This window comes from Ceratotherium simum, chromosome 13 (assembly GCF_057802395.1).
Source record: "Ceratotherium simum simum isolate JZ-2026a chromosome 13, ASM5780239v1, whole genome shotgun sequence".
In the NCBI taxonomy this organism is placed as follows: Eukaryota; Metazoa; Chordata; class Mammalia; order Perissodactyla; family Rhinocerotidae; genus Ceratotherium; species Ceratotherium simum.
In genome coordinates, this window is record NC_141912.1 from 58,859,633 (window position 1) to 58,887,253 (window position 27,621).

Genomic DNA, 27,621 nt, shown 5'->3' on the forward strand with positions numbered 1-27,621 from the left:
AAGGACCTCTATTCGTTCCAACTCCAATTATTGCATAAATCATTTTCTTGTGGAGATGAAAATGGTGGCTGTGTCGTTTGGATTGATTGACCTGACTTCATAAAAACCTAAATAGCTTCATGGTTTAGCTTTTGGACCTGGCTTGGTGTTTGTAAGATCTAGAGGAATAGCTGGAATCTTCTTTCATAATCAGGAGCTAGAAAGAAGGAGTAAGTTAGATCCAGAAGATGGAGCCTGTAACAGAAAATATCACGTGTACCATGTGAAAAGGATCTGATGATTTAGCAAAACATGGAAAAGACACGTGACATAGGATTCAAACAGACTTGGGCTCAAATCCCAGCTCAGCCACTTCTTCTGTGAACTTGAATAAGCTCTTTAACCTCTTTGAACTTCAGTTTCCTTATTTTGTAAAATAGGGGCTATAATGCCTACTTTAAAAATGTACATCAACTACAGAGATAAAGTGTTCAGCGCCATTCACAAAACATAGGAAAGCACTTAAAACGTGGTAGCTGCCCAAAACAACAGCTATGGCAGTAAGAGTCTTTTCAGTAGAACTTTCTATAGGATGCAGCAGAGGCTAAGCCGACTGCCTGAGGCTAGCTATTTTTATTATCATCTGCCCCTCTCCCAGGGGGTTATCTGGAAAAAGTATAGAGGTAGCCCATATGGTGCTAAAGGACAATAGGACATGTTTTAAAAACTCTGGTTTAGCTACATAATAGGATTTCCCTGAAGGGGAGAGAAAGAGAGGCAGTGACTTAATGACACTGGCAATGCTACCCAATGATAACAAGAATTTACCTCGCTTTGAACATCTGCATCAAAAGCACGGATGTGAGTCTGACACAAGTGAATATTAAGCAAGGCTGGAGAATTTTTTTGGACTTTTGATCACTCACCATGTTTCAGCAGGTTCTGAATCTCACTATTTAAATAAATCTGTGAATATTTTGGAAACGTGGCCAGTCTGTAATTAATCCCCACGGGCAGTACAGAAGCTGCTTGTCCAAATCAAAATGAGCCTTCACATTCTTTCTTTTTCAACCTCCTGCACCCATATAATAAAATGTCCTTGCATTTGGATGGTGCTTTGCAATTTAAAGCATTTCCACACAAATAGTTTTATTTTAGCCTCTTACACCTCTGGAGAGTTGGCCCAGTCGGCACTGGTATCTTCTCCATCTTATGGGCAAGAAACTGAGGATTGGGGAGATGAAGTGACTTGCTCCAAATCACATAGTGTTTAAACAGCAGTGTAAGTTAAAACAATTCCTCCGCAGTGTTTGATAAGGTTGACTTTGCAGCTTAGTTTTAGGTTAAACTGTCTGAGACTGTGCTGTCTTGGAATTACTGCCTCATGATGGCTATTTTTTTATTCTGCTTTCACTAATTATAATAAAAGGAGACCTTTCTAGCATGAAGATGTGTGAACCTTCCATACTTCCCTGCTATTTTATATCTGCTATTTCAGTTTGGCATTTCTCTGCTTTTTCTAGGAATATTCTCTGAAAAAGGCCCGCAAAGATATCCGAAAAATATTATGGATGCAAAGATTAGAAGAGAACTTTTGTTTAAAATAAGGATGTGGTAGCTCATACTATAATATTTTCAAGGACAAATAAAATACTTTATTTCTGTAGTCTTGCTTGTGGCGTGTTTGTCTACATCTGAGAAACAACAAAAGAATCACAGCTGGATTTGCAGACACATCTAATGGGGGAAAATGCAGGGGTATGTCTGGAAGCATTTTTTTTTTTTTCTTATTCTAAAAAAGGGAACTAAAAAATAAAAGTGCCTATGGAATTGAGATGGGAACAGGAAAAGCAAGTGTAGGAAGATGGATAACCTTTGATGTCAAGCTGATTTCTCATATCTATGTGGTCCAATTTCAGTCTGAATATTAGCTATGAGAGCTGCAGTCCCCTGTTCTACAAGGCGAGAGAGGTGAAGGCAGAATATTTCAGAGATTTCTCAAAACTCTAATAAAAATCTCTCCTGCTAGATGACCCCTGGTAAACCTCAGTCTTCTTTTCAGTCAAAAGCTCCCCAAGATGGGCTCAGGAAGGATGACGTTCACCACTATGAAGTCTCCAGTCAGCCACGTTAGGCAGCTGAGAAATTTCATTGGATTTTTTCCTTACTTGGCAGTTTTAGATGTTTTAGTCTCTAATGCAAATCGAACAGAAGAACTTGGTAGGAATATGTGAAAATTAGGTCTATATTACATTAAATGTGCTTTTGGTTGTATATAAGTAACATGTAGTATTTACCTAATGGTGTGATATATCAAAACTGAGTTGTGAAGTATATAGTATGAATTTCATGCATTCCACTTATACTTCTGTGTATGTTGTGCTTATGGTTTCATAGTGGTATATTTTTCAGTGGTACATCAATAGGTACAATTCCTGATACCAGCACTTATACATTACACTATGGTTTCCTCGTTCCCCTTAAAGTTCTTGAGTATAGGGTTTGTCCTATTTATTGTACTATTTTTATGCCTTGCAAAATGACTAGCATATAGTAGGTGCTTGCTATATGAAAACTTCAGAAAAACAGATTTAAGGTATCTCTAACCCAGCTTTCATGATTTTGGGTTTTAAAGGAGAGCATGAGGATTTTTTTGTTTATTTCATATCTACTGTATAAGTTCTGGGCAAAAAGAATAACCTAATGGGTTTCTGTATTAACTAATAGAGAGTGATAAATATTCTGTATATTCCCTGTAATTATTATGGGACCCTTAAATAATCTCATGCAGTTTTATTTTGTTCTTGAAGCACGTATCATTATGAGAAAAGTAAAACAAAGATTTGAAGCTAAACAAAGATTGCAGGATCAATGATAAATGGAAAACCCTATCTTCCACACCTTTATTGGCTCAGCATATTTGCAGTGATCACTCCAAGTACATGGGGATTGGATACCAACCAGTGTCTTTGAGAACCCCTGCTCCTCATCCCCACAAGGCCAGCTTGTGGGGCCCAGTTCAGAGGAAAATGCAGAGACTCTAGTTGGAAAAGCAGAAGAAAAGCTTTGTGGCAGTCTCTTTCTCAGTCAGTATTGTGTTCTTTCTTTATTATTAATACCACACTTCCTCAGGCAGGAGGGTACTCACGGAGAGTGCAGACCTCACAGGTCTCCACAGACACACGGGACCCTGTCCCGTGGTCAGTGCCCAGGGTGTGTTGTGTCCCCAACCCTGACTCACCCTGTGCCCACACCCAGGCCCCTGCCAGGGGTGGAGGTGACAGTGGCTACTGGGTTGGGGCAGGGACGCAGGTGACTGAGAACATTTCCTGGAGACGTGGGGAGGTGGTAGGACTGCAGGACTCCAAGGCCCTGGCACATGCTCCATTGTCTCATCTTACTTCACTCACAAAAGCCAAAATCAAAGATAATATATTAGGAATTTCAAGATGGCAGCATCAGAGCAAGAAGCCTGTAGTGCAGGCCTTTTTAGCATTATTCCCTGTGCAGCTGCAAAGGCCTCCCACCCATGACGCCAGCCGGGTCCCCAGGACAGAAAGTCTACGGATGACGGAGCACATCTCGCTGTTGGAGAAGAAGTGATGCCTTTCTCCTCAGTCCTGATGCAAGAGGGCTGATGCTGCCTTTCTCATTCTCCATTGTGATTATCTCCTTACTTGGTCTTCATTTTAATCTACTTTCTTTTATATAAAAATAATGAGGGAAAGGAAAGTGGACAAGCAATTCTGATAAAGTATAATTTATAGCGGTAAATTGTGCAAATATAATATGAATGCATGTCAAGGTTTTATTTAACTCCGTAATTAATGAGGGAATCAGTAAGATATCAAAACTAATTTAAAGAATATTTGAGAAGCAATATTAAGATTGCTGGATTAGATATGAAATTGGTTAATGTCTAACAGGGCAATAAAGTGTAACATTTAGGGTACTTGTTCATTGGAAATAAATTTTTCTCATCTTCATCTGACAAAAATCTACAAGGTAGCCTCTACCCCTACAAAGTTGTAAAATAGACGACGGAAAGGCAAGCCCACCAGTGGAGAACTGCACTCCAAGAACATCCAGGTAATCCCTTCTGCCTGTTCCAGGTTGAGGATGATTCATCTGTCAACATGATGTGCCACATCCTAGCGTTCTCTGAATTTTTACTTCCTCTGACTAGAATATTAAAAGACTTTCTCAGTTGCTCTCCATATGCACAGAAACAGATGTTTAATACACACAACGGTAGAGCATAAAATAAAAAATATTTCTCAATATGCTTAAATGAGCATGCATTTAGATTTCCCTTAATGCTTAGATTAGATGATGTACTTCCAGACTACAAACAAGAGCATTGGAAGGGCCTTTCGATTCTTAGATATTTAGAATTAAAAAGGTCTGGGTGATCTTCAGTCAAATGAGAAAAGAAGCTCAGGAAGGACTTGTGCCCACATCACAGAGAAGAGGCGATATGAGACTTGAACTAAGTGTTTACCATTGTTCTCCTCGTGGGGTGTCCCCAGTGGTTCTGCGAAGCCCCATTTCATTTGGAGATAAAGTGTCCATTCATGTCTATATCCCATACAAGGTGTACAGTGGTTCATCCTCTGTTCAAGGGAAATTTCAAGCATCCAGGACTCCTGAATGTGACAGTGGGTGGTCCACGTTCAAGATCAGCTAGGTACTGAGTCCCCTTCCCTCTGTCCTGGCCCTAAGACAAAGGTCCTTCTTCTTTCCACTTCAATAAATCTCTATTCTTTCGACTCCTGTCCTCTCCACCATCCCTTCTCCAGCCCAGTCCTCTCTCCTTCTTGGGAGCAGAAAACGTCACTCTGTAATCATGGATAGAAATATCTGTGGCTCACATTTAGGACTAGAATAGTTTTGAGGCTTTAATTTCTGTTTCCGTGGGGTAGATTGGGGAAGGAAATAAAAAAGCCCTAGAGCATTTGTAAGAGAGCAAAGGGGAAAGAAGTTAGTTGGGTGAATATTCAGGTATCACCTTACCACATAGTTCCAATGTCCAGATAATTTTCTACCTCAACACCAACCTCCGATATTTAGGCATGATTTTCTGTCACTTCTAGTGAATTTAAACTGTATTTGTCATAAGCCCTATGAATCTAGGACTGAAAAGAGAAAACTGCATGTCTTGATGCCTATGGCAAGTTAAGTCAGGAATGAAGAAAAGATTCTTGGAACTGAAGCGTACAAAACTCAGCATATATTCCCAATTGTTGTTGTACAACCTTCTGCTTTGGAAGTCTTTTAAAAGTAGAAAAATTCCACTCATCAGACCTTGTTTGTATCATTTGATGCAGCATTTCCTTACACTGCTTCTGAGAAAGAGTGTTCTGTGTGATGGTAATAGGTATTCCTGGAAAAGTGTTTTTTTCAGATGCAATAAGTTTAGAAACTTCTATTAAGTAGAGTTAAATGAGTTATTTTCCACAAGAGTTCTTTAACATGTTGAAATACATTTTGAAACTCCAAGAGGGGAATGGGGCATGTGACATTTCATGAATTTGTTTCAGAAAAATTTGCCCTCTCCCACCTTTTTCTCTGAAGAATGCTTATTAGTATATTTTGAAAAATAGCTTTGGAAATCCTTGTCTAGTTTAATCCCCTCTTTATGCAAACAGTGAAAGCGAAGTCCAGAAGTGTTAGTGGCACACTTGAGAGAAGGAGAAGATGCAGATCTCTTGCCTGTTAGATGAGTCTGCAAGGACAAAGCCATAGTTTTTATATATAGCCTAGTCCTTACGTGTAATTCCCAAGTCAGAGAACTGCTGAAAATAGTTACCAAATTACTTAGTTTGGACAACTAACTTTTTTTGTGTGATGGAGGAAATAGTTGATGTATATTGCAAAGTTTAGGACAGAGAGCATTGACTTAAAGTCTAGAAGATTATGATTTATCCTGACTCTGTTATCAATGTTGACTTGAACAAATCTCTTAACTCACGTATACCACATTTTTCTATTTGTGAAACAGAAATCTGAATCCATGTTCCAAAAATATTTTATGTATTAACATCATTTTAAGATAAAATCATATCAGAACAATGCCACTATATCATTTTCCAAAACAAAGACAGTACTTGGTAATTGTTGGGTCCATAGCAATCAGCACTGTTAATATCTGGACAGTACTTGTTTGAAGCACTTTTGCGTTTTAATGTCAACAAACAATAACCAAATTTATTTTTTGTCTAGTCTTTATACTCTCAAGTCTTTAGCAAATTTTCACTTTTGGCTCCAAATCACTTGAGGTTTAGGTAGGCAGGTGGGAACAATTTTCACTTCATTTTCCTGGAATAAAAGGTTAAGCAACTTTCCTAAGGTACGTACTATGCCAGCAAATGGCCCAGGAACAAACGTAAAGCTTGGGAATTTTGTCTCCTGTTGAACCAGAAAGATCAGTTTGTTTTCTTCCTAAATTAATTATTTAAACTCCTCATTTAAAGCATTTTGCAAACCTAAGCCAAGATATTCCAGATATCTCACATTTTATTCCAGCTTTAACTTTGCTCTGTTTTCATTTTGTTTGTCAAACTTTTCACACAATTTTAACAGTGGCATGTCTAATTATATGTAAAAATCATAGTGATTAACACAATTTACCAAATCATTTTTTTTTTGGTGTACAAATGCAATGTGTAAGTGGTAAGCCATGTAGATTTAAAATAAGAATAAATGCTGCTAGTTACAAAACAAACCAATTTTAACATATAACTGCCTACTAAAAAGCCGTTAATAGATTTTGAAATGAAGCAAAATAGTCAAGGAAAACATTAGCAGCTCATATTTTGCTTGCTTGTTCTTTGAAGTAGAGAAGAAAAAAACTGTTAGCATTCTATTAGAAAAGGAGAGGAAAGAGAGTTTTCAGATGAGATTTAAGCCAGAGAGGTCTCTTATGCCCAGGCAGATCAATCAGGGTAAATGAGTTCTCCATGTATTATTACCTAAGGGTAGAGAAAATGGAAGATGAGACTTTTCCACCTACTTGTTTGACCTTGCTGCATAAATATAATGTAAAAAAGATGTGTGGAATTTGATAGTGGTCTTTTCCATTAGTCAAACCTTGAAACATTTAACTCTTTGAGACTTTTCAAATTTGATGTACATGACACAATTTCTTCCATGTTTAATCTCATTTAAATATAATTGCATTTGCAATCATGACTTCAGTGGAACTCTGATTTGCAGAAGACCTAAATGCTTTCTGCCCTGTAAAAACAAATGCCCAACGCTTGTTGCTGCACTCAAGGATGGCAGCAATAAAAATGGTTAGAAAATCAATTTAAGCTGCATTTATACTTTACCAAGAACCCTGTGACACTTACGTTGGTAAGAGTTATGCTTTCCAAATGTGGGATCCACTTTTATAAGCAGCTAAAAACCCTGCAGCTTCAGTCCCACTCTCCAAGCAAGAATAAATGACCCCACATCAATCCGTTTTCACAATACCTGGCACTTGTAGTATGCGGGAAAGAAATGAGATCAAAAAGATAAACAACAGGCTGTGAAATCTAGGCTGTTTTAACCTAAGACTGCCCTTTAAATGTATAAATGAAAAAACACATTTTATTCCGCATTCCTTAATGTTTTACAAACTCAAGATTATCATAAGCAAGAGAGTATGTAGAAAAAGATTCCACGGCTTATCCATCTTGTAAATCCTGTGCTCATCCCACTACTTAACACAAAGGGGGCACTCTGCAAACGCTTGTAGCGTGAAAGAAGGGATGGATGGATGGCCTTAAAGATACATGGATATGGCAGGAAAAAATTTACCAAAATATTTTGTTGTGTTGTACTGCATGTTGTCTAAGGAATAAGGAGCTAAAACTTGCCTGTTTCTTCTTTTTTCCTAATATGTAGCATTGGCATATTTCCTTTTCATACCATGGAAGACCTAAATGGGTCTATTTTTCTAAGTACTCTTTTGTTTATGATTACCTCCAGCTTGTTAAAATTTAGGGAAAGCAGAGAGGTAGCACTGAGCAGCTGGGACTTCTGTTTCTTGGTAATGCAGAAGCTGGCTGGTGTTCAGAAAAAGTTCAAAACTTAGAAATAAAACAAAAGGATTACTTCATGTTCTTTCAATGTCACACTAGCGTACTATCTAACAGGCCTGCTCAAGGATTACATAATTCTCTAGAAGAATGCACTTTTATCCAGCTCACTATTTCCTATTGATTGGGCCCAGACTCTGTGAAGTTACATGCTAACTTGTAGATTTTTGTCTGATGGAGATGCAGATGAGCACAGACTGGTAGAAAAGAAAACCACAAAAATTACATTTTATTCCTTTGTAGGATACTCACCAATTTTATCTCTAACCTAGCCATCTTATTTCAGCATTCATTCAGAGCCTGTATATGCTCAGTCTCTAGAATTCTCTTTCAACCAGCTTTACCATCAAGCTGGTTCCCTCATTAATAAGATAAGTAAATCTTTGGCATGTGTTCATATATTTGTATGAAAGCCAGGTTTATAACTTTTTGAAGATTCTAGGACTCTGCCTAAGACAATGGCCTGTTGCCCAGAGGTGAGTCTAGATTTTTTGGAGCCCAAAGCTTCTAGAATTTTTGGTATATAATCCTTTATAACAAAAAGGATACAAAAATACATATACAAAATCGTGTATAAAAGTGAATATTTATTTAGAATGAGAAAAGAAATCACAATAAATTACAAGGACACTGGGAGATTCAGGTCTGTTTCTCTGAAATCTCTTTAGGCTCTTCACAGGAAATTATGTGGAAACGCCTCCTGATTGCAACATGGTTTCCCCTCCAAAAGAGACCTGTAACAACCCAATGCAATTCCTAGCAAGTCCCAGGGCTCAGAAAGACCTGTGCAAGGTGGAGTCCTCTTAAGCTTCATTAGTTTCAGAGTAAACTAGCTCTGCTACTGGGTGCGGGGCCACTAGCAGGTGAGAAGTTGTGGAGCATAAGTCTGGGGGAGCGAAACCGGAGAACATTTCTCCTCTCAACCAACTGGGTCATGGAATGGCCCCCTGTGCAGGGCTTGGTGAAGACTCACAAATGCATATGTCAAGAGATCCAGCACAGAGCTTCTGTCACAGGGACAATATATGGAACCATAATGGCACCCGTTAATAAGAAAACCTTTGAATATTTTCAATCAAATCCCTCTTGCCCCAAGATAGCCTCAAATCTGGAGAAACTAGAAGCAGAAGTGGGACAGAGAGGCATCAAGAGGAACACATCACATTCCTTCCCCACTCAAATTCTTGAACTGGAGGTCTATCCAACTAGGCAGGGGACTGGTGATCACTAAACTAGATATGAGACAGAAGTTTTAAACTGGAGTAGGTTGAACCAGATGCTTATAACATGTGAACATGAATGGAAGGCTCTGGAACTTGCATGATATTACATTAAGGGAAAGTAAAGATAGATCCTACAGAGCATGTTTGACATCAGTGACTGGAGAGAAAATAAAACTTTTTATATTTGCACCCCATAAAGTTTAAACTGCCTTTTTTTTTTTGCTGAAGAAGATTGGCCCTGAGCTAACATCTGTCACTAATCTTACTCTTTTTGCCCTGAGCTAACATCTATGCCAATCTTCCTCTATTTTGTATGCTGGTTGCCACCACAACAAGGCTGCTAATGAATGGTGTAGGTCTGTGCCCAGGAACTAAACTTGGGCTACTGAAGGGGAATCTGCCCAACTTAACCACTAGGCCATGAGGCCAGCCCCTAAACTTAATGCTGAATTAATTAACACAATGAGAGAAATGGGGAAAACCACGTATGCCTCTAAGTTTTTACCTGACACCTGGTTAGATATTTTCCCTTTTCCCCTTGTTTCTAGCAACAGGGGTTGCCTACAATTGAGATGTTTGGATGCTCACGGACAAACTTTTACAGCTGAAAATAATCTACCAAATAGAAATTAGTCCTCTAGTACAAAAGACACTTAAATCCCAAGTACAATGTCAAAGATGTTGACTGCAGACAGAAAGCATAGCAACTAAGAAGAAAGTTTGAATATTTGAAGATGTTATTAGTCTAAATGTGCGATGAGACATTTATCTGAAATAGGCTCTTTTTTCCTTTGGTATTTAGAAGACTAGGGTAGACTGCTGAGCTAGATTAGGGGTCATCTGGCCTGGATACAGAGTAACAACTAAAACCACTCAGCAGGTGATGCTAGCTACATGCCACTGAGAAATGACAACGAAGATAAGCAGACATTTTGTGAGGGGTTGCCGCTCATCACAGAACAGTTGGAAAAGCTAAGACACAAAGCCTAATTTTTTGTACTCTGTAATAGTTGTTACTATTGTAATTTCAAATCCAATTTGTGGTTCCTACCTCATTTTCAAGTGTTGAATGATTTGAAAACTAAATACCTCAGAAATCATGAAAAACGACTTCTATCAATGTCAAAAAAGATATCTATGAAATTGAGATAATACGGAAAACTGGATTGAAAAAAAGAATGAAAGAAACCAGCTTTCACTTCTATTCACACTGGATACTGAGAACAATGAAAGTTCCCTAACGCTAAGAAATACATACTTTATTTTTTGAGATTGCTCGTTATATTTAATTATATGTGTCAACTTGACTTGGCCACAGGATGCCCAGATAACTGGTTAAATGTGATTTCTGGGTGTATTTGTGAGGGTGTTTCCAGAAGAAAGTAGTATTTGAATTGGTAGACTGAGTAAAGCAGATGGCCCTTCCCAATGTGGATGAGCATCATGCAATCCCTTCAGGATCTGAATAGAACAAAAGATGGAGGCAGGCTGAATTCGCTCTCTGCCTGACTGCTGAGCTATGACCTCGGTACCCTTTTACCATCAACGTTCCTGGGTCTTAGCCTTCAGACTCGTACTGCAATCTACACCACTGGGTTTCTTGGGTCTCCGGCTTGTAGGTGGCAGATTGTGAGACTTCTCAGCCTCCATAATTGCATAAGCCAATACCTTATAATATCTTTATGTTTTATATATATATAAAACATCTCTTAACATGAAAAAATTAAATTGAGTTGGATTTTCTTAGTTGATGGAATAAAACTATTTTATTGAGCTGTTGCCCTAGTCCAGTGGTCTGCAAACTGTGGCCCTTGGGCCAAATCCTGCCACCCACCTATTTTTATAAATAAAGTTTTATTGAAACACAGCCACATCCATTCATTTACATATCTTTAATGCCTGCTTTGGTGTTACAATAGCAGAGTCGAGTAGTTGCAGTGCAAAGTTTAAAATATTTGCTATCTGACCCTTTACAAAAAAATTTGCTGACCCCTGCTCTAGCATGTGGAGAGTAGCACTGGTTAGTGATGAATAAAAGCAATGAGAACAATTAGAGGCACAGAAAGCACATTCATGCACGTATGGGAATTATTGCCTTTCAATGCATGATGAAAGACATTCACACACACTTAGCTCTTGGTAAAAATTAAGACTAAGTGTAAAATTCGCTTCTCAGTAATGATTTACCATAATGTCAGTGAGGAACGTTTTTAGTGCAGTGCTTGTGTAGGGTATATTCCCAGACCTGATGCTCCTTTTTAATTATTGTTTAACCTATTTTAAAACATCTGGCACCAAAAGGAGAAAGTGAATTAAACATTATCTATTTGATTTGCTAACCTTCCTATGCCCTTTTGGAAACAGCTTGTTGCAAGTCCATAGAGATTTGGATACTCAGAATAACACTTCTGTATCGCTTTTCTAAACTGAATTTCACTACATGCAATTTGGATTTCTCTGAAATGAGCAACCACAGGGGTTTGAAAATTCTAGCCCAGATTTAAAATGAAATGAAAAAAGGTTGGGTACTGTCCAGAAACATCTGATGGCACTCAAAGCAGAATGACATTTGCTCAGTAAAGCTGCTGAAGTGTTACTCCCCTTAATACTTTTTAACAGGAAAACTGTCTTCTGGTAAGCAGATTACCTTCGTAGACTATGTAGGGACAGCACTTAATAACAGTTAATAATGTCAACCAAGCTACTACAATTAGTGATGATTTTGTTCACAAATAGCTATGTCACTATATTTTATTCCCCAACCTTTAGATAAGAGTCTTTGGGAGAGACTAGAACAATTAAACTGTGATGAGAAATTACTATTTGTATTTTCAAGTAAAAATACCATGCACACATCCTACAGTATTAAAACATTAGCATCTCTACGTCTTGAAACAGAAAAGCAGAGAGGTAAAAACGCCTTCTTGTCTTTGTAAGATGGCTCTTTCATTCTGAAAGTCGATGGTCTATTACTTTGAAAATAAAATAATAAAACTTGCAGACCTAAAAAGAATTCCCTCAGGTCACTTTGTCCATTCCCTTTGGATTCAGAAAAGCTGAATATTAATGTATCCTATTTAAATTGCTCTGCTATTTTGACAGCTGTCTTGCATCCAATCTCCCTTTTGGGGAAAATTGGAGAAAAGAGAAGAGGAGTTTAGAAGTATGTCTGGCTCGGCTCAGGAGTGAGATCAAGGCTGATGGCATGAACAGACCCAAAGGGTGAGAGCGCTTGGAAGAGAAAGTTTGGAAGATCTTGGAGACATCCATTTTATGATGTGGCAGCATAAAGAGGAAAGGAACCTTTGACTTTGGCCAACAACATAGATGGGAAGCGAGTTGCCAAAGGCATTAAGCCAGTTCAGATGCATTTGTCAAAGTTAGGATGGGGCTCAGTAGCAGTTTCTCTAGGTTCCTTGGGTGGGAAACTTGACACCACTCAGTGTAGTCCAAGTGTGAGCATGTGTCTGCTGGGGGCAGGGTGTTGGTCATGAAGGTGCTTTTATGTGACCTACTTCTTAGATCTGTCTTGTTCTCGATGGACTGAAGCTGCTCATGGCCTCACTGGGAGTCCTCCTTCAGTATATAACTGGTTCTCCTTTTGGTTTACTATACAGACTGCTAGAGTGCTCTATGTATGGTGAGGTATTGGTGCTTACACAAAACAAAGAAGAGTGACAGACAACATTCTTATTCTGACGATGTTCCCTGTGGTCCTATAGTGCTCTGTGTTCTTGTATTAAACTTTTGACCTCCTAGGAGCTGTACTATGAAGTTTCAGAGACGTCTATTTTTGTTTTGTTGTACTGACACTGATCAACTCCAATGTTTCATGGTTTCGGCGTGCACAGAGAGATGCACACCAATGGAAGTCATAGCTGCCACGGAGCAGCATGTCCTGGGTGCGATGCAAGAGGTAGTTTATGGGAGTTAAGCTTTGGGAATAAAGATAGAAATCATATTATTCATAAGATGTGAAGAAGTGTTTTATTTCTTGGGTACACAGCTGGCAAGTCTCCATTTGGATAGCAATAAAAAGGCACATATAGATCTGGAAGACCTTGACCAGCGCATGCCAAAACAGTTGACTTTTGAGTGGATTTCTCTGGAGTAAAGGTTGAGAGGTTGAGAAATGGATGTGGAAGGTCAGAATAATGTATGTGACAGAAGACAAATATGTTTTTGTGGAAAATTCATCCTAGGGTCTGAAGAGCTGATAAAGCTTCACACTAGAGTGAAACTTCCTTGTGTGCAGGATGGTGTCTTGAACATACACCTTTGTTTCACGTACTCCTTGGCTCTTAGTTGCCCCCCAGCCAATGTTTGTTGATTCATTCTCTAAGAGAATGAACCTATAAAGTATAAATCAACCTAGCACTGCTTATATCTATCCTACTAGGGTGACTATCTTTACTTTTATTTTCAAACACGTAGTAAATAAGTAAGACTGGAAAAAATGTGAGGTTCTTTAATTTATGCAAATAAGAGGTTATTTTATTTAACATGTACTTGGCATACAATATCTCAGATAATTAATGTTCTAAAGTAAAACTAACTCTCACTGCTTCTCCAAGTTGGCAATGTTAGACACTTCTGCAGAAAATTAGAGTGTATTTGTTTTCTATTGCTGCATAACAAAATTACCACAAAATTAGCAGCCTAAAAGAGCACACATTTATTATCTCACATTATTATCTTATTCTCAGGCATAATCATTTCCGTGAGTCAAGAGTCTGGATGTGGCTTAACTAGGTCCTCTGCATAAGACTCTCACAAGCTTCAGTCAAGGTGTTAGTCAGGTTGGGGTCTCATCTCAAGGGTTAGCTGGGGAAGGACCTGCTCCTAAGCTCATGTGGTTGTTGGTAAACTTTAGTTTCTTGTAGTTGTAGAACTGAGGGCTTCAATATTTGCTGGCTGTCCGCCAGCGGCCACTCTCAGCTCCTCACAGGTTGTTGGCTGCAGGCCACTCTCAGTGCCTTGTCACATGGACCTTCCCCAAATTGCTACATGCTTTAACAAAGCCAGCAAGAGAGAGAGTCTCCTTCAAAGATGCAGCTCACAATCCTATGTGATCTAATCACGGAAGTGACATCCCACCACCCTATCCTGTTGGTTATTTTGTTGGCTAAAAGCAAGTCACAGGTCCCACCTACACTGACGGAGAGGGGATCATGCAAAGGCTTGAACACCAGGACAGAGGATGATGGGGACTATGATACAGTCTGTTCACCACATATAGGAAGAGGGAAAACACAATTCTTGTCACTTCTATAATTCCATCAATGGTAAAACTTCATTGACAATATTTATTTAGGTTAAATGACCAAATATTTCAGACACTGGAAAGGCAGTAGGAGAAGTTTTTCCTATTTCTATTTCACTTAATTAGGCAAAAATACAAGTTTTTCTGCAGGGTTCTCAAGGTTGTCTTGCTGGATAATTTTTGCATTATTATAATTTTAAAAACAATTGCTATTAATGGGTTCATTATAAAACAAAATACTTATTAAGTAAAGCCCTGATTTTGTTTCCTTCAGAAAAGTGAGCATGACCAAGGAAGTTATCTTCCCTCTTAGCCTCAAAATGCTCTCTCTCAAAGTCCTTTCAAACTTGATCTGTTTTATACTTTCCCTTCATGAAATAAGTCTATATTCCTGTTGTTATTTTACAAATGTGTAAATCAAGTCACAGACTCAGACACAGTTAATCAGAAGGAAAAGTTTTAGACACTCTAAGAGCTGATCTCTTCCTTTTCCTCTAATCCATGCTTTTCCTCAAATTTATTACAGTCAGTCTGTGATTGTCTAGTACATATATCACCTTGACTTTATCCTGGCTGTCCATTCCTCTGTTCCTTGTCTTTGCCATTTGAGTCTCTCTCTCTTTTTTCATTTTCTATTCCAGTGATTACTTTCAGAGCCCTTCTCTGCTCGCCAGTTCCTATCCCACTGTTTTGATGGAATTTTTCTCTTCCCCACACTACGCATAGCGGTGTTTACTTTTACAGAGTCATTAACTGCTTGATAGCTTGCCCCTTAGAGACACTGAGGTGAATTAATTAAGATATTTCCTGTGAGATTTGGTCAATTTTTCCTTGACTTGAATTATTGTAATCTGCACATGTTTCAGCTTCCACTCTGCCATTATCTGTAGCTGAGAAATAAAGATTTCTCAGAGGACTGAAGAAATTTGGGAATATGTTCTACACTGTCTAAATGAGACTCCCTCAGGGTCAATTCACTTAAGACATTTTAGTGGAGCAGAAAGCAATTTTAATTAAGATCTCCTTGAGCTTATAAGCATGATGAATCTTTACTTCAAGGAGGAAAAATGTATATAGGATTGCAAATAAAAAGAAGAAATAGATATAGGTATTTTTTCTCCATCTCTAATCTTAGAGATCTAAGTAGATCATTTTTTTGAAGATGAAGCAAAAAAAAAAAAAAACACAATAAAAATTAATACGTCAAAACCATTATCAACAAATGGTAATCTCTCATCCATATTTCCAAAAAGTAGAACTCCTTGGTAAACTTACACTTGGATCCATTTGAAATTGTCAAAATCAGGTCCAGTTGCCTAGTTATTTTCAGAGGTCAGGAATCTCTTGGCACTGGAGCCACAGCATAAAAATTCCTTTGAGCAAACAAGTACCCACCAAATGTGTGCATTACCAAGGGGGTGCATAAAAAACTTGGAAGTTCTAGACCTTTCTTTCCATCACTCAGATGACAATACTGCTGGCTTTTGTCATTTTTAGAATTTGGAGTCATGCAATATAGGCTTGAGATCAGGAGGCTGGTACTAACCTGATGCAGGTGCCATTGTTGTGGCATAGATGATGAGCACACCAAGGGACATGGCAGTTCTCAATGTTCTTTCCATGAAGTGCTTCATCAATGATGAAGAATTCCTTGTCGTTCACTTGAAGCTCTCGAATGCAGCCCTTGAACCCATAAATGGGGCCTGCATTCTTATGGATCTTAACATTTGCAGGGACATGGCCAAGGAACATTGACTCAAAATGTACCTAAGGGAAAAATAACAACAAAAAATCTTCTTATAAAGTGTTGTCAGATTACAGGGGAAAGACCTAGGATGTTTTGTTCCGTAATTGCACACTTTAATGTGTTCTGTGTAAAAAAGTTTGCAATTATTGTCTAGTTTTGCCATCTCTACTAGGTCGTAAGATAAGTTACTTTAAAAAAGTGCCCAGATTTTACATTTCTTTTGTATCTCTCACAATATCTAATAAAATTTAGTACCAAAAATGGGCATTCAAAAAAATTTGCTGATTGATTACTTCAAAATGTACTTTGGAACTCAAGTGTTTGCAATTTAATGTGAACATTACCAAATAATAACTGATGAAGAAAATGAAGCCTTGTTAATTAGTTATTGTTAGAGATTGAACTGTGTCCCCCCACAATTCATATGTTGAAGTCCTAACCCCCAGTACCTCAGAACGTGATCATATTTGGAAATAGAGCTTATACTCATTGACAAGGATGATGATAGAATCACTTCCATGATATAAACTGCTACTTGATCTCTTCTTTCCTTCCCTCAGCAACATATATACATTCAATCCAATTCATTTAGATGTACATACAATGCAACTGCCCTCAAGAGGACTTTGTGAGCTGCAATGGGAGTCTGGATGAACCGGTAATGAGACTGATCTTTAGGGGTGGTGGGCATATGACAGGCAGATGCAGTAGCATTTGTGCAGTTTACGTCGCTGATGTCCTTATCCCCAAAACACACTCACACAGTCCAAGCTGATGTGGGAAAGTATTTAAATTGGTATTACCGATACATTAAAATGGAAAATTTGCAAGAATTCAAAAACTAGAGCCACATAATTGAGTTAGGACTCTGTGGGGAGGAGAGAATGGGAGATGCCCAGTAATATCACTTGATATTTATACTAATATGTTCTGACTTAAAGCAAATGTACTTTTAGAGAACAGAAGGATGTGCAATTCTAGGAACATCAAAGCAGCTCCATGACCCATAATAGATCAAACCAATTCTATTATTTGGGCTCTTGTTCTTTTTTAGTGACTCAGGCTCTGCTCCCAAAGGCATTCCTTAATTATTTTTTTCTGAGTACTTCATATAGGACTCAGATATATAGTCACCCAGAGGATGACTACCTTTGGGTAGAGTGGGGTGGAATATTCAAGATGTTAATAGAGCCCTCATGAAGCATAGGAGTACATCTGTTTGTTCTCACATCCTTTCTCATATGCTAATCCATTTATATTAATTACTCTAACAAGTTATTAGCAGAGCTTTTCACACCTAAGATAAGTGACTCACTGCTAATGTAATCTGGGATCTATCATGAACGTGCAGACTCAGCGAATCCAAGGCTATGACCTTCCTCTCATTGAGGATCTCTGACATCTTGGATATTGATCACACACCTGAAACAGCAAACCTCTCACTGCTTTGACAAGTGTGCTGTTTTAGCACAAAACTGATAGAGGATGGAAGAATATCCTCCTCTTCTGTCAGCAGTAGGCAGATCTCAGGGAAAGTCTATAGAGATTTCTATGATTTATGAGACCATTAAAAAACACCCAAACAATGGAAGTAGATGGCTCTTGTATTTCTTCTGGTCTGAAGCCCAAGCTTAGTTGGAGCCCTGAAATGTCTAAAACAGTGGGTGCTGTTGATTACACATAGATAACCATTAAAGTGGTTGACTTCCTCTCTCCCCAGACTCTCAATTATCCAAAAGCTGCCTTTTGTGTGTATACTCATTCTTAAGGAGACAGGTCTTTAAAATAAGTCTTTTCTAATAAATTCTTGTGAATCAGACTATGGAGAATAGAGTCTGACATCCAGATATGATCTTACAAGATAAAACCACAGAGAACAGACATGGACAATCAAGGAGGAATCATCAAGATAATGAGAAATATGAATGATGATTGAGGGAAAAGGACTCCACATCTGACAGGAGTGAAATGAACATTCCCTTTTCTCTCAGAGTTTCTTTTTAAAGGAAGAACAGAGTGCACTTTTATAATATGTGGGAATATAGAAAGAAGATAGGCAAAAGGGAACGAACTTCTAAAGACCTGGGGAGTGGTGGATAGGAAGCTGCTTTATCTCCTTCTTGTTCTAATTTAAATTTAGATTTTGGAGGACCACACAAATTTCTGTAATGATATCTTGATTCATTGTTTAGTTTTGTTTTACATCCTCAAGTCTGTCTGAAGTTAAATAACCTTTGTGTTAATAAAATATAGGAACGCAACGGCAAATGTACTCTTTGGTTAAGATTAACTATCAGAGGGTACTTGTCTTTATCCAAGAAAATAATGACTTATGATTGAAATGAACTGGCTTTTAATTAAGTGTTGTTACCAAATTTTTGTTATTAATATTATCTGACTTGTATGTAGACAAATTCAAAACCAGAGACATTGAGTCTTGTAATAAAGATGGATAAGAGATGTTGGGTAAAGCGTTTGGGAAGCAGGATTTATTTAAATTACTTTCCACATGTGATTTAAGTTTTAAATTCTTTAAAACTGTTTAAAGACATTAAATGAAAGGGGACCAAAAGGCATAAGCATATTTTTCTAAACCTTCCATCCCTTTGCAGTTAATAGATCTCTCTTTCTCTCTCTCTCTGCCCTATAATAGGATAATCTATGAGCAAATAGTCTCTTCTATATTAATTTATATCCCTTTTTAGGGCAGGGCCTCCACCCCTGGTCATCTTGGGATTCTCTCAGAGTCTATAGCAGCACTTTGCAAATAGGTGGTTTAGTACAAGTTTGTGAAAAATAGCCTGATTCATGAAACTTAATCCTGCTTTTCTTCCATCTCCTATTTGTCTTTGAGGTCTCTTCTCCTGCTTAATGCTGCTTAGAACCTTGCTATATTGCCAGAGTCAGCATATGGGAGGTCCTCACTGGGTACCATCCAAAAAGGAATATTAATATGGCTTTAATTCTAATCTCTCTCTCTCTATGTTATATGTGTGTGTGTGTGTATAGCATAGAGTACATGGCAGTGCTTATATGGAAGCTCTTGGGTTACTTATGAGATTAATACCAAGTAGCTCACACAGCTGTTTTTACTTTGATAAATATTAGTGAAATCTTCATTGTCTCATACTTCACAGTTAAATCTTTGATTCTTAAGGCTTTCTAGGCCAGGGAATGTTCTCAAAACAGTACCTTCTCAGCTCCTTGAAGGAAGAACTGAACTTTAGTGAAGTAACCAATAAATTGAGTTGTTACCCTGTGAGCATATGGATATAGGGAAGTGGAAATACAAAAGAAGGATGTGGGATTTTTCTGTCTATAAGGAAATTAAATGTAATCTGGGGAAATGAATTATAAAGAAATTAAATGGTTAGAAAATAACAGCATATATGTTAGCAAGATGGTAAAATAGAAAGCTCCAGATCCTCCTCCCCCCATGGAGACACTGATCCAACAATAATACAAATACACAGAATATGTCCCTTTGTGAGAAAGGTGTAGATTCAGTTAAGAGGCAGTGGCACCCCAAGTGAGTGTGAAACCAGCTGTACTGGGGCCAGTAGGGAAATGGGTGGCACTCACTCACCACAGCCTTCCCCCAGGCTCAGTGAGGCACAATTGGGAGGAGAGGTGCCAGGAAAGGGTGCCACTGAGAACAAAGGTGAAGGTTTGCACTAGCACACATTCGCTCACCATAGTCTCTCACCCCAGCTCAGGGAGAAAGAGTAGGCAAAACCCCAACTCCTGACTTCTCCCTGGGGATGGAAAGAGTTGGGGTGTGTAGCCAAAGTTATGGCTTTTCAGGGGGCTGCCTGAAGAATGAGTTTCTGTCTCCCCTGTCTTGGAGCACTGGTGGGACATGGCATATTCTAAATGCCTGGGTGTCACTGAAGACAAAAGAGGACTGAATGGCACCTTGCTGCTCCAGAGGACCCATGATGCAGCAAACAGAGGCTGATACGGCTTGGCGACCTCTTCCCAGGGCTGGAGGCAGAGGTATAGAGAAAAATGGAGCATGCTTCCAACATTCTGGCTTCTCAGGGGTCTTCCTGAGGGACTAATGTCTATTTTGCCTGACTGGGAGCTCTGTCGTGACCCAGCATAGTCTAGAATCTTTTGGGGGCTGCTGAGAACAAAAGACCTAGACACCTTGTGGCCGCTCCAGGGAACCTGCAGTACTGCAGATAGACACCACAGGGAACAAAGCATTACAAGCACCTGAGAAAGGACTCTGGCAAATTCCTGTAACAGGGAATTTACACCCATCAGTCTGGAGAAGACACATCCACAGAAAAAGTTTGAGAGGTTCCAAGAATCTCTACCTGGGCTGATTGGTGTAGGTCCTTTCCTTTACAAAGCCAATCCACAAAGACTGGGAGAGATGGCTGTTTTTTTCAAATGTGTGGATCCCACCACAAAGTTACAAGGCACGGGAAGAAACAAAAACATAGCCCAATCAAAGGAACAAAATAAATCTCCAGAAACCAACCCTAAAGAAATGGAGATATGTGAATTACCTGACATAGAATTCAAAATCACTGTCATAAAGCTGCTTAATGAGCTCAGGAAAATGAAGCATGAAGAAAATGAGAATATCAACAAAGAGATAGAAAATATAATAAAGAATCAAGCTGAAATTTTGGAGGTGATGATACACAATTGATTTGAAAAAATCACTAGAGAAATTCAACAGAAGACTTGATTAAGTAGAAGAAAGAATTAGTGAACTCAAACATAGGTCATTTGAAATTATGCAGTTAAAGGAGCAAAAAGAAAAGAGACTGAAAAGCAGTAAAGACAGCCTAAGAGATTAATGGGACATGACCAAATGCACCAATATCTGCATTACAGGAGTCCCAGAAGAAGAGAGAAAGAAAGGAGCAGAATGCTTATCTGATGATATAGTTGCCAAACACTCCCCAAATCTGGGGAAGAAAATGAAGATCCAGATTTAAGAAGCTCAAGAGATACAACGAGAATGAACTCAAAGAAGTCTACACTAAGACATATTATAATCAAATTGTCAAAAGTCAAAGATAAATAGAGACCTTTGAAAGCAGCAAGAAAAAAGTGGCTTGTCACATACAAGGGAACCCCCATAAGACTATCAGTGGATTTCTTACCAGAAGCCTTGTGGGTTTGATATATTCAAAGTGCTAAAAATAAAAAACTGCTAAACAAGAATGCTATATCTGGCAAGACCGTCCTTCAAAAACGAAGGAGAGAGAAAAACTTTCCCAAATAAACAAATGCTGAGGAAGCTCATTACCACTAGACCTACCTTACAAGAAATGCTAGAGGGAGTCCTTCCATGGAGAGGAAAGGACACTAGACAACATGGAAGCATATGAACATATAAAGCTCACTGGTAAGGGTGAATATACAGACAAATACAGAATCCTGTGATACTGTCATGGTGGTGCATAGATCACTGGTAATTCTGGCATAGAAGTTAAAAGACAAAAGTATAGAAAACTATAACTATAAAAATTTGTTAACGTATACACAATATAAAAACGTGATATGTAATATCAATTATACAAAGTGTGGAGGAGGGGAGAAGTAAAAGCAAAAATCAATGAAACACAAAGGAAGAGAGCAAGAGAGGAAGAGAGGCACAAAATATCGCATGATAGACAGGAAACAATGAATGAAATGGAAACAGTAAGTCCTTAGCTATCAGTAATTACTTTAAATGTCAACTCCCCAATCAAAAGACATGAAGTGGCTGAATGGATAAAAAAAGACAAAAAAAAAAACAAGATCAACTATATTCTGTCTATAAGAGACTCACTTTCTATTTAGGGACACACATAGGCTGAAAGTAAAATGATGGAAAAAGATATTCCATGCACATGGTAACCAGAAGAGAGCAGGAGAGGCTATACTTATATCAGACAAAATAGACTTAAGTCAACTACTGTCACAAGAGACAAAGAATGACATTATCTGATGATAATAGGGTCAATTGACCCTGAAGATATAACAATTATAAATATATATGCACCCAACATCAGAACACCCAAATATATGAAGCAAACATTGACAGAACTAAAGAGAGAAATAGAGAGCAGCACAATACTGGTAAGAGATTTTAATACCCCACTTTCTATAATGGAGGGGTCTAGTCTGTGAGAAGCTCACCACAGTCACTTCCACAAGGCAGACTGGACTGAGCCTTGGGGTTAACCCAGTTGAGAAGGCAGTGGTGATTCAGTCAGACTTCAGGGCACTTGAGTTGGGATGAACATAAGGAGGCAGAGAATTGTAAAAAAGATTAAGAGAACCTAAGTACATTGTCTCTTTATCACCCTAAAACCACCCAAATTCTTTTCAATTTAAATAATAAATTCTATTCCCACGTGTTGGTCACTGTGTGTGGGCATGTGTATTACCTGGGGCACTCTGACCAGTATTTCATTCGGTCAACCCAAAGGGCAAGGAGACCGCTTTGTCACAAAGGCTACAAATACAAGACATATTTATCCTTTTCAACAACAGAAAGACATTTAGTGATCACTTGTTGAATTCTATTTATTAAAGATGTCATTCATTAATGTCTATGTTAGTAGCATATTGTATGTAATTCATAAGAAAATATGCAGCTTTCACTGTGAAAAAATGGATGACTATATGGAGTTAATAAAGATAAAATCACACTGAATGCTTTACATTGAACTTTTCACAAAACTGTGAGTGTTTCATAGTATTTCCACCATTGGAATATTCCATGTCTTGAATCTAAATATCTGGCCATCTTGGGCTCTACTGTGACTTTTTAAAACACGAAAACCCATTTTATTCCTACCCTAACAATCCACTCAAACAGTGTTGAGTCTGCCACAGCAGCAAATGAAGAGCAGTGGAGTGTATTATCAAGGGACAAAGAAGGGTTGGGAATCAGAGAACCCGGCCAAAGTCTCCTTCCTTATCACCATGGAACATTGTGTGTCTGATGCTCAGTTTGCTCAGGGTTATAAAAGGGACAGTCATTCTTACTTTGGAGGGTTCTCATGATGATCAGATGAGATAACATCTATGACCATAATTTGGAAAACGTCATGTGCTTGTGCAAATGTTAGATGTTCTTGTGTGCTTCTTGTAGATGCCTGTATACTCTCAACAAGAGACTATATAGAAAAAATGGAAATAAAATGAAATTTCCAATTCATTAGGGCACTACACACTGCTAGCTTTAATGTGTACCAAAATTAGCACTTTGGAACTCTAATTATACAGATTAACTCTCCATGATGATCAAATGAACCAGGGATTCTTTATTGTAAATGTATTGCTATAAAGCCATACTAAGAAGCCTGTAACCAACCACATCATTAAAATTAAAAGAATTCAGCAAATTGCCTGGTCTCTGGAGGGACAAACATCTCTTCTTTCAAATTAGCTTCATTCAATGTTTCTAAGAAAAATTTCCTGGCCAACGTAAATCTGAGAAACTGAGAAGGGACTTTCTAACAGCACAATACAAGCACTACCATATCCTATAAAAATGTAAATTTTTAAGCATTGTTTTGTATCTTGATAATCTTTTCCCATTCCTTGAGCTGTTTTTTTAATCAAGCATAATATAGTCTACGCAAAGTGTGAGAGGAAAATCAATTTCTTGTTAAATTTAATAAAACTTTTGTAGTGACAGGCGTTAAATACATTTAATTATACCTAAAGTATCAGCGATGAATATTCTGGTGTTGTTGAGAGTTTTTACAAGGAATCTATTCAATAAAGAAATATGATTAATGTTTAGTAACTTAAAAATAAATACTTATTTCAAATATTGAGAGCAGACTTAGTAATGTTTGGAAGTGGGTATTTGCATACTTACCCGAGAAGTGTGAGGTGTCTCTGTGTCTTTCTCCTGTATTGGAGGTTTTCCATCTGCAGTCATTTCAATCATACAAGCAACCCCAGGGCTGCCAACAGGCATTGTGTAGCTAGAAATAAACCAGAAGAGGCCATTATTGTATGTGTTATTGGCAAGAACAGGGTAACTTCGCACATGGATGGTAAGTACTTCTTCAACAAGAGAGTTACTTTCTGGATCACAATAATTCTGAAATATGGCCTCAACCAAGTGTGAACATTTTAGGAGAGATAAAAGATATATTTCTTTTCTAATATTGCATTTTATTTTCCTTCTCTCCTCTTGTCTTTAAATCAGGACTTGAAATGTTTTCAGAAAGTTAAACCCCTACAAAACAAAAAGAGCTTTATGTGTGTAAGTAGGTATTGATAAAGTCTAAGTGCTAACTGTGGTTGACATAAGGTCTCACCCAAGTAGGAGATTGTTGGACAAGTAACATCAATGTTAAATGATGCTAAGCACCCTAGGTAGAAATTTCCCCTCCTTGGCCTACGGGGGAAATAGAAATGGAATTAGAAATGAAAGGCTGCATACCCCTGAGCAGTGAGATTACACTGTGACACAGTTATCAGAACTCAGAGAGCATGCTGCTAATGTATCGGCTGGTACTGTGTCTCACAGATAAAGAAAAGTATGAGGTTCAGGGAATTTGCAGAATGAATAGCAGAAATGGTCAACACACAATTGAAAATTTATCAGAGTTTGTAGAGTGATGCAATCAGATGAAAAGGCACATATGCTAAAGTACTTGTCAGACATTTTAAATAGAATTTTAAAAGACAATTCAAATGATATTACCTTGTTAGTTGCCACACATAATAATAGTAACCTGCCTTGTTATGAAGTCCAGTCCATAGAGATATTAGAAATACGTTTACTAATATTAACAGTAGTTCTCTTTGTATATTGAAAGTGTAAATGATTCTAATGCTCATTTTTGCTCATTTGTATTTTCTAAATTTTGGACAATGAATACACTTAATTTTTATTTTTAATTTTGATCAACCACCCCAGTTTGCCCAGGGCTAAGGTTTCCCTGGACATGGGACTTTCTATGCTAAAACCAGAGAAGTATCTGGCAAACAGGACCAGTTGGTAATTCTACTCTTAAAATTAAAAGTCAGTTTTATTAAACAATCATTGGTTAAAAAATTTACCAATATTTTTTCTTAAAATTAACTTTAGAGACTAAATTGAATGGAAAAAACAAACCAGAACACCCCTCTTCCCCTCCCCGAGAAGGGACAACTGTCGTGCTGGTTCCCTCTTCCCTTCTAACTAGAAATGCATATCCGATATGGTCCTTCCAGTACATCATTCCTCTACTTGGTTTTTGAACTGGTTCACCAAGATCACTTCTAATTCTGATCAGGTCACTGTTGAAAATTCTTCAATTATAGGAATAATGTCTAGAGCGTCCCATTGTGTGAACTGGATGTTGTAGGGCTATTTGAAGCCCATTTGCCATCACAGTTGATAGGGGCAGGTAGACCTGTACCATGCTTTCTACTGGAGATAGAAGGAACAACTCCTAGGCAATGGACACGTCCTTATTAAGAAATAATAAGATCTCTATTTGTTTGTTTCACTCAGGGCTCGTTGAAATCTAACCCTGACCTGCAGTTCTACAAAAGGAAGCCACTCTACCCTATTTGCTTTCTGTCACCTCCAGCCTTTTTCCCCCTGAACTTTCTACCAAATTGTTGATTCCCTTGTCTGCTAGGCCCATGAACTTTTTTGGGAACTGGCACTCTAATTCCACCAGAAATTTTTTCACATGTAGATTCTTATCACGTTCATTTTTATAATGTCTCATATTTGTTTATAGACCAAATCGTGTCATAAGAAACAGAAAAAAGCTCTATAAACAAATTAGACTTTACGCCACATAAATCATTTGAGGAAAAAATCTAAGGGCATATCCCTCCGCCTCTCAAGTATTGCTGAGACCAGCTGAGTCTAATGATTTAAGGACTCGAGGATCATATTTTGAGATAATCCATTGACTGGCTGAGTGATCTTAGGCAAACCACTTAACCTTTCTTCCCTGAAGTGTGATTATCCACAGAAGGGAGATAATCATTCCTAGCTCATAAAAGGCTAGTGAGAATCACATTATTTAATGTACATAAATCATTCAGTGCTAATATTAAAATCCAAAGTTAAAGCAATTATTTGCTGACTAGACAGGGATCTCTAAAGAGATTTTTATGAAAATAAATTATACAGTCAAGTTGAAGTGTTCATCTACTTCTACTAATATTGCTTGTAATAGAATTCAAAGTCAAATACTTAGGTTGCATTATTTTAACAATTAAAATTTGATGAAACGGACATTTTTCTAGTGTCCTTAACATTCTTGTTCTTCAGATTTATAGTCTTTAGGTTTGCTAAGCAATTTGGCTGAAACATTCTGATTTCGAAAGGACAATTTATTTTTAAAATTTTAGAAGATCCTGTTCAAACTGGAAGTTCAGGGTATCCAAAACCAAGGGAAGGGTTGTAAAAATATAAACAACGGAGGGTGGATTGGTCAATTAAATCAAGTACTTTAATACAATTGAATGCTATCCAGCTCTTAAACAGGAGTTGTAGAATAATAATTAACGGCATGGAAAGATAGTTGGATAAAATGGAGAAAGAGATAAAGACAATTTGGATGGTATATCATTTTAATAAAAATATGCATAGAGATAATGTCAGAACTACTTTCACTAATATTAACAGTGGCTATATCTGCTTGCTACGAATGAGGATGATTTTTAATTTATCTCTTTTGCTCATTTATACCTTCTAAATTTTGGACAATGAACATATAATATTTTTCAATTTCACCTCTTAAAAGAAAACTTCGGTTTTTATAAAAAACAATCAAGGATTAAATAATTTACTGACATTTTTCTGTTTTCCTGGATTCCATGCCTTCCTTGTAGGTACACTTACTTATCCACCTTCTTGCTAAGTACATCTTAAATAGTTGTTGTGAGGAGAATTTGTGGATAGTAAACTCAGAGTCACATCACATTTCATATCACCCTTGAATAAAAGTTTAGCTATGTATAAAATTTTAGATTTTTTTTCTTTTGGAACTTATACCACCTGATTATTTTCTGCATTCTATTGTTGATGTGAAGTTGTTAGTTCCATTTAAACGTTGTTTTTTTGCTACTTTAGTTTTTCTTTCTGGCAGCTTTAAGATCTTTAACTGTGGTAGTGAGTCTAGGTGTGGATTAATCATTATTTACTCTTCTTAATACTCCTAGCGCACTTTTGATCACAAGAATTATGTGTTCCCTCAATTTTGGAAAATTCTCATCTGAATCACCTAATATTGCTTTTTGACATTCTCTGAAATCCCTTTTTATATAGTTTTCTTAGAACTTATATTAGGCATTTTTTGGAAGCCTGTTAAGCTGTTCTGTAAATTTCTTAATCATGCTTTCACT

General features: G+C 37.7%; 1 protein-coding gene across 1 annotated transcript in view; it reads right to left on the reverse strand.

The window, feature by feature from the left end:
* Positions 1 to 27,621, reverse strand: part of LOC147915740 (protein eyes shut homolog) — a 440,056-nt gene that overhangs the window by 101,317 nt on the left and 311,118 nt on the right. Inside the window, exons 8-9 of the mRNA XM_087437836.1 lie at positions 24,137 to 24,245; positions 16,096 to 16,316 (exon numbers count right to left, since the gene is read on the reverse strand). Coding sequence (XP_087293962.1) covers positions 16,096 to 16,316; positions 24,137 to 24,245 — 330 coding nt within the window. The remainder of the gene's footprint in view (positions 1 to 16,095; positions 16,317 to 24,136; positions 24,246 to 27,621) is intronic.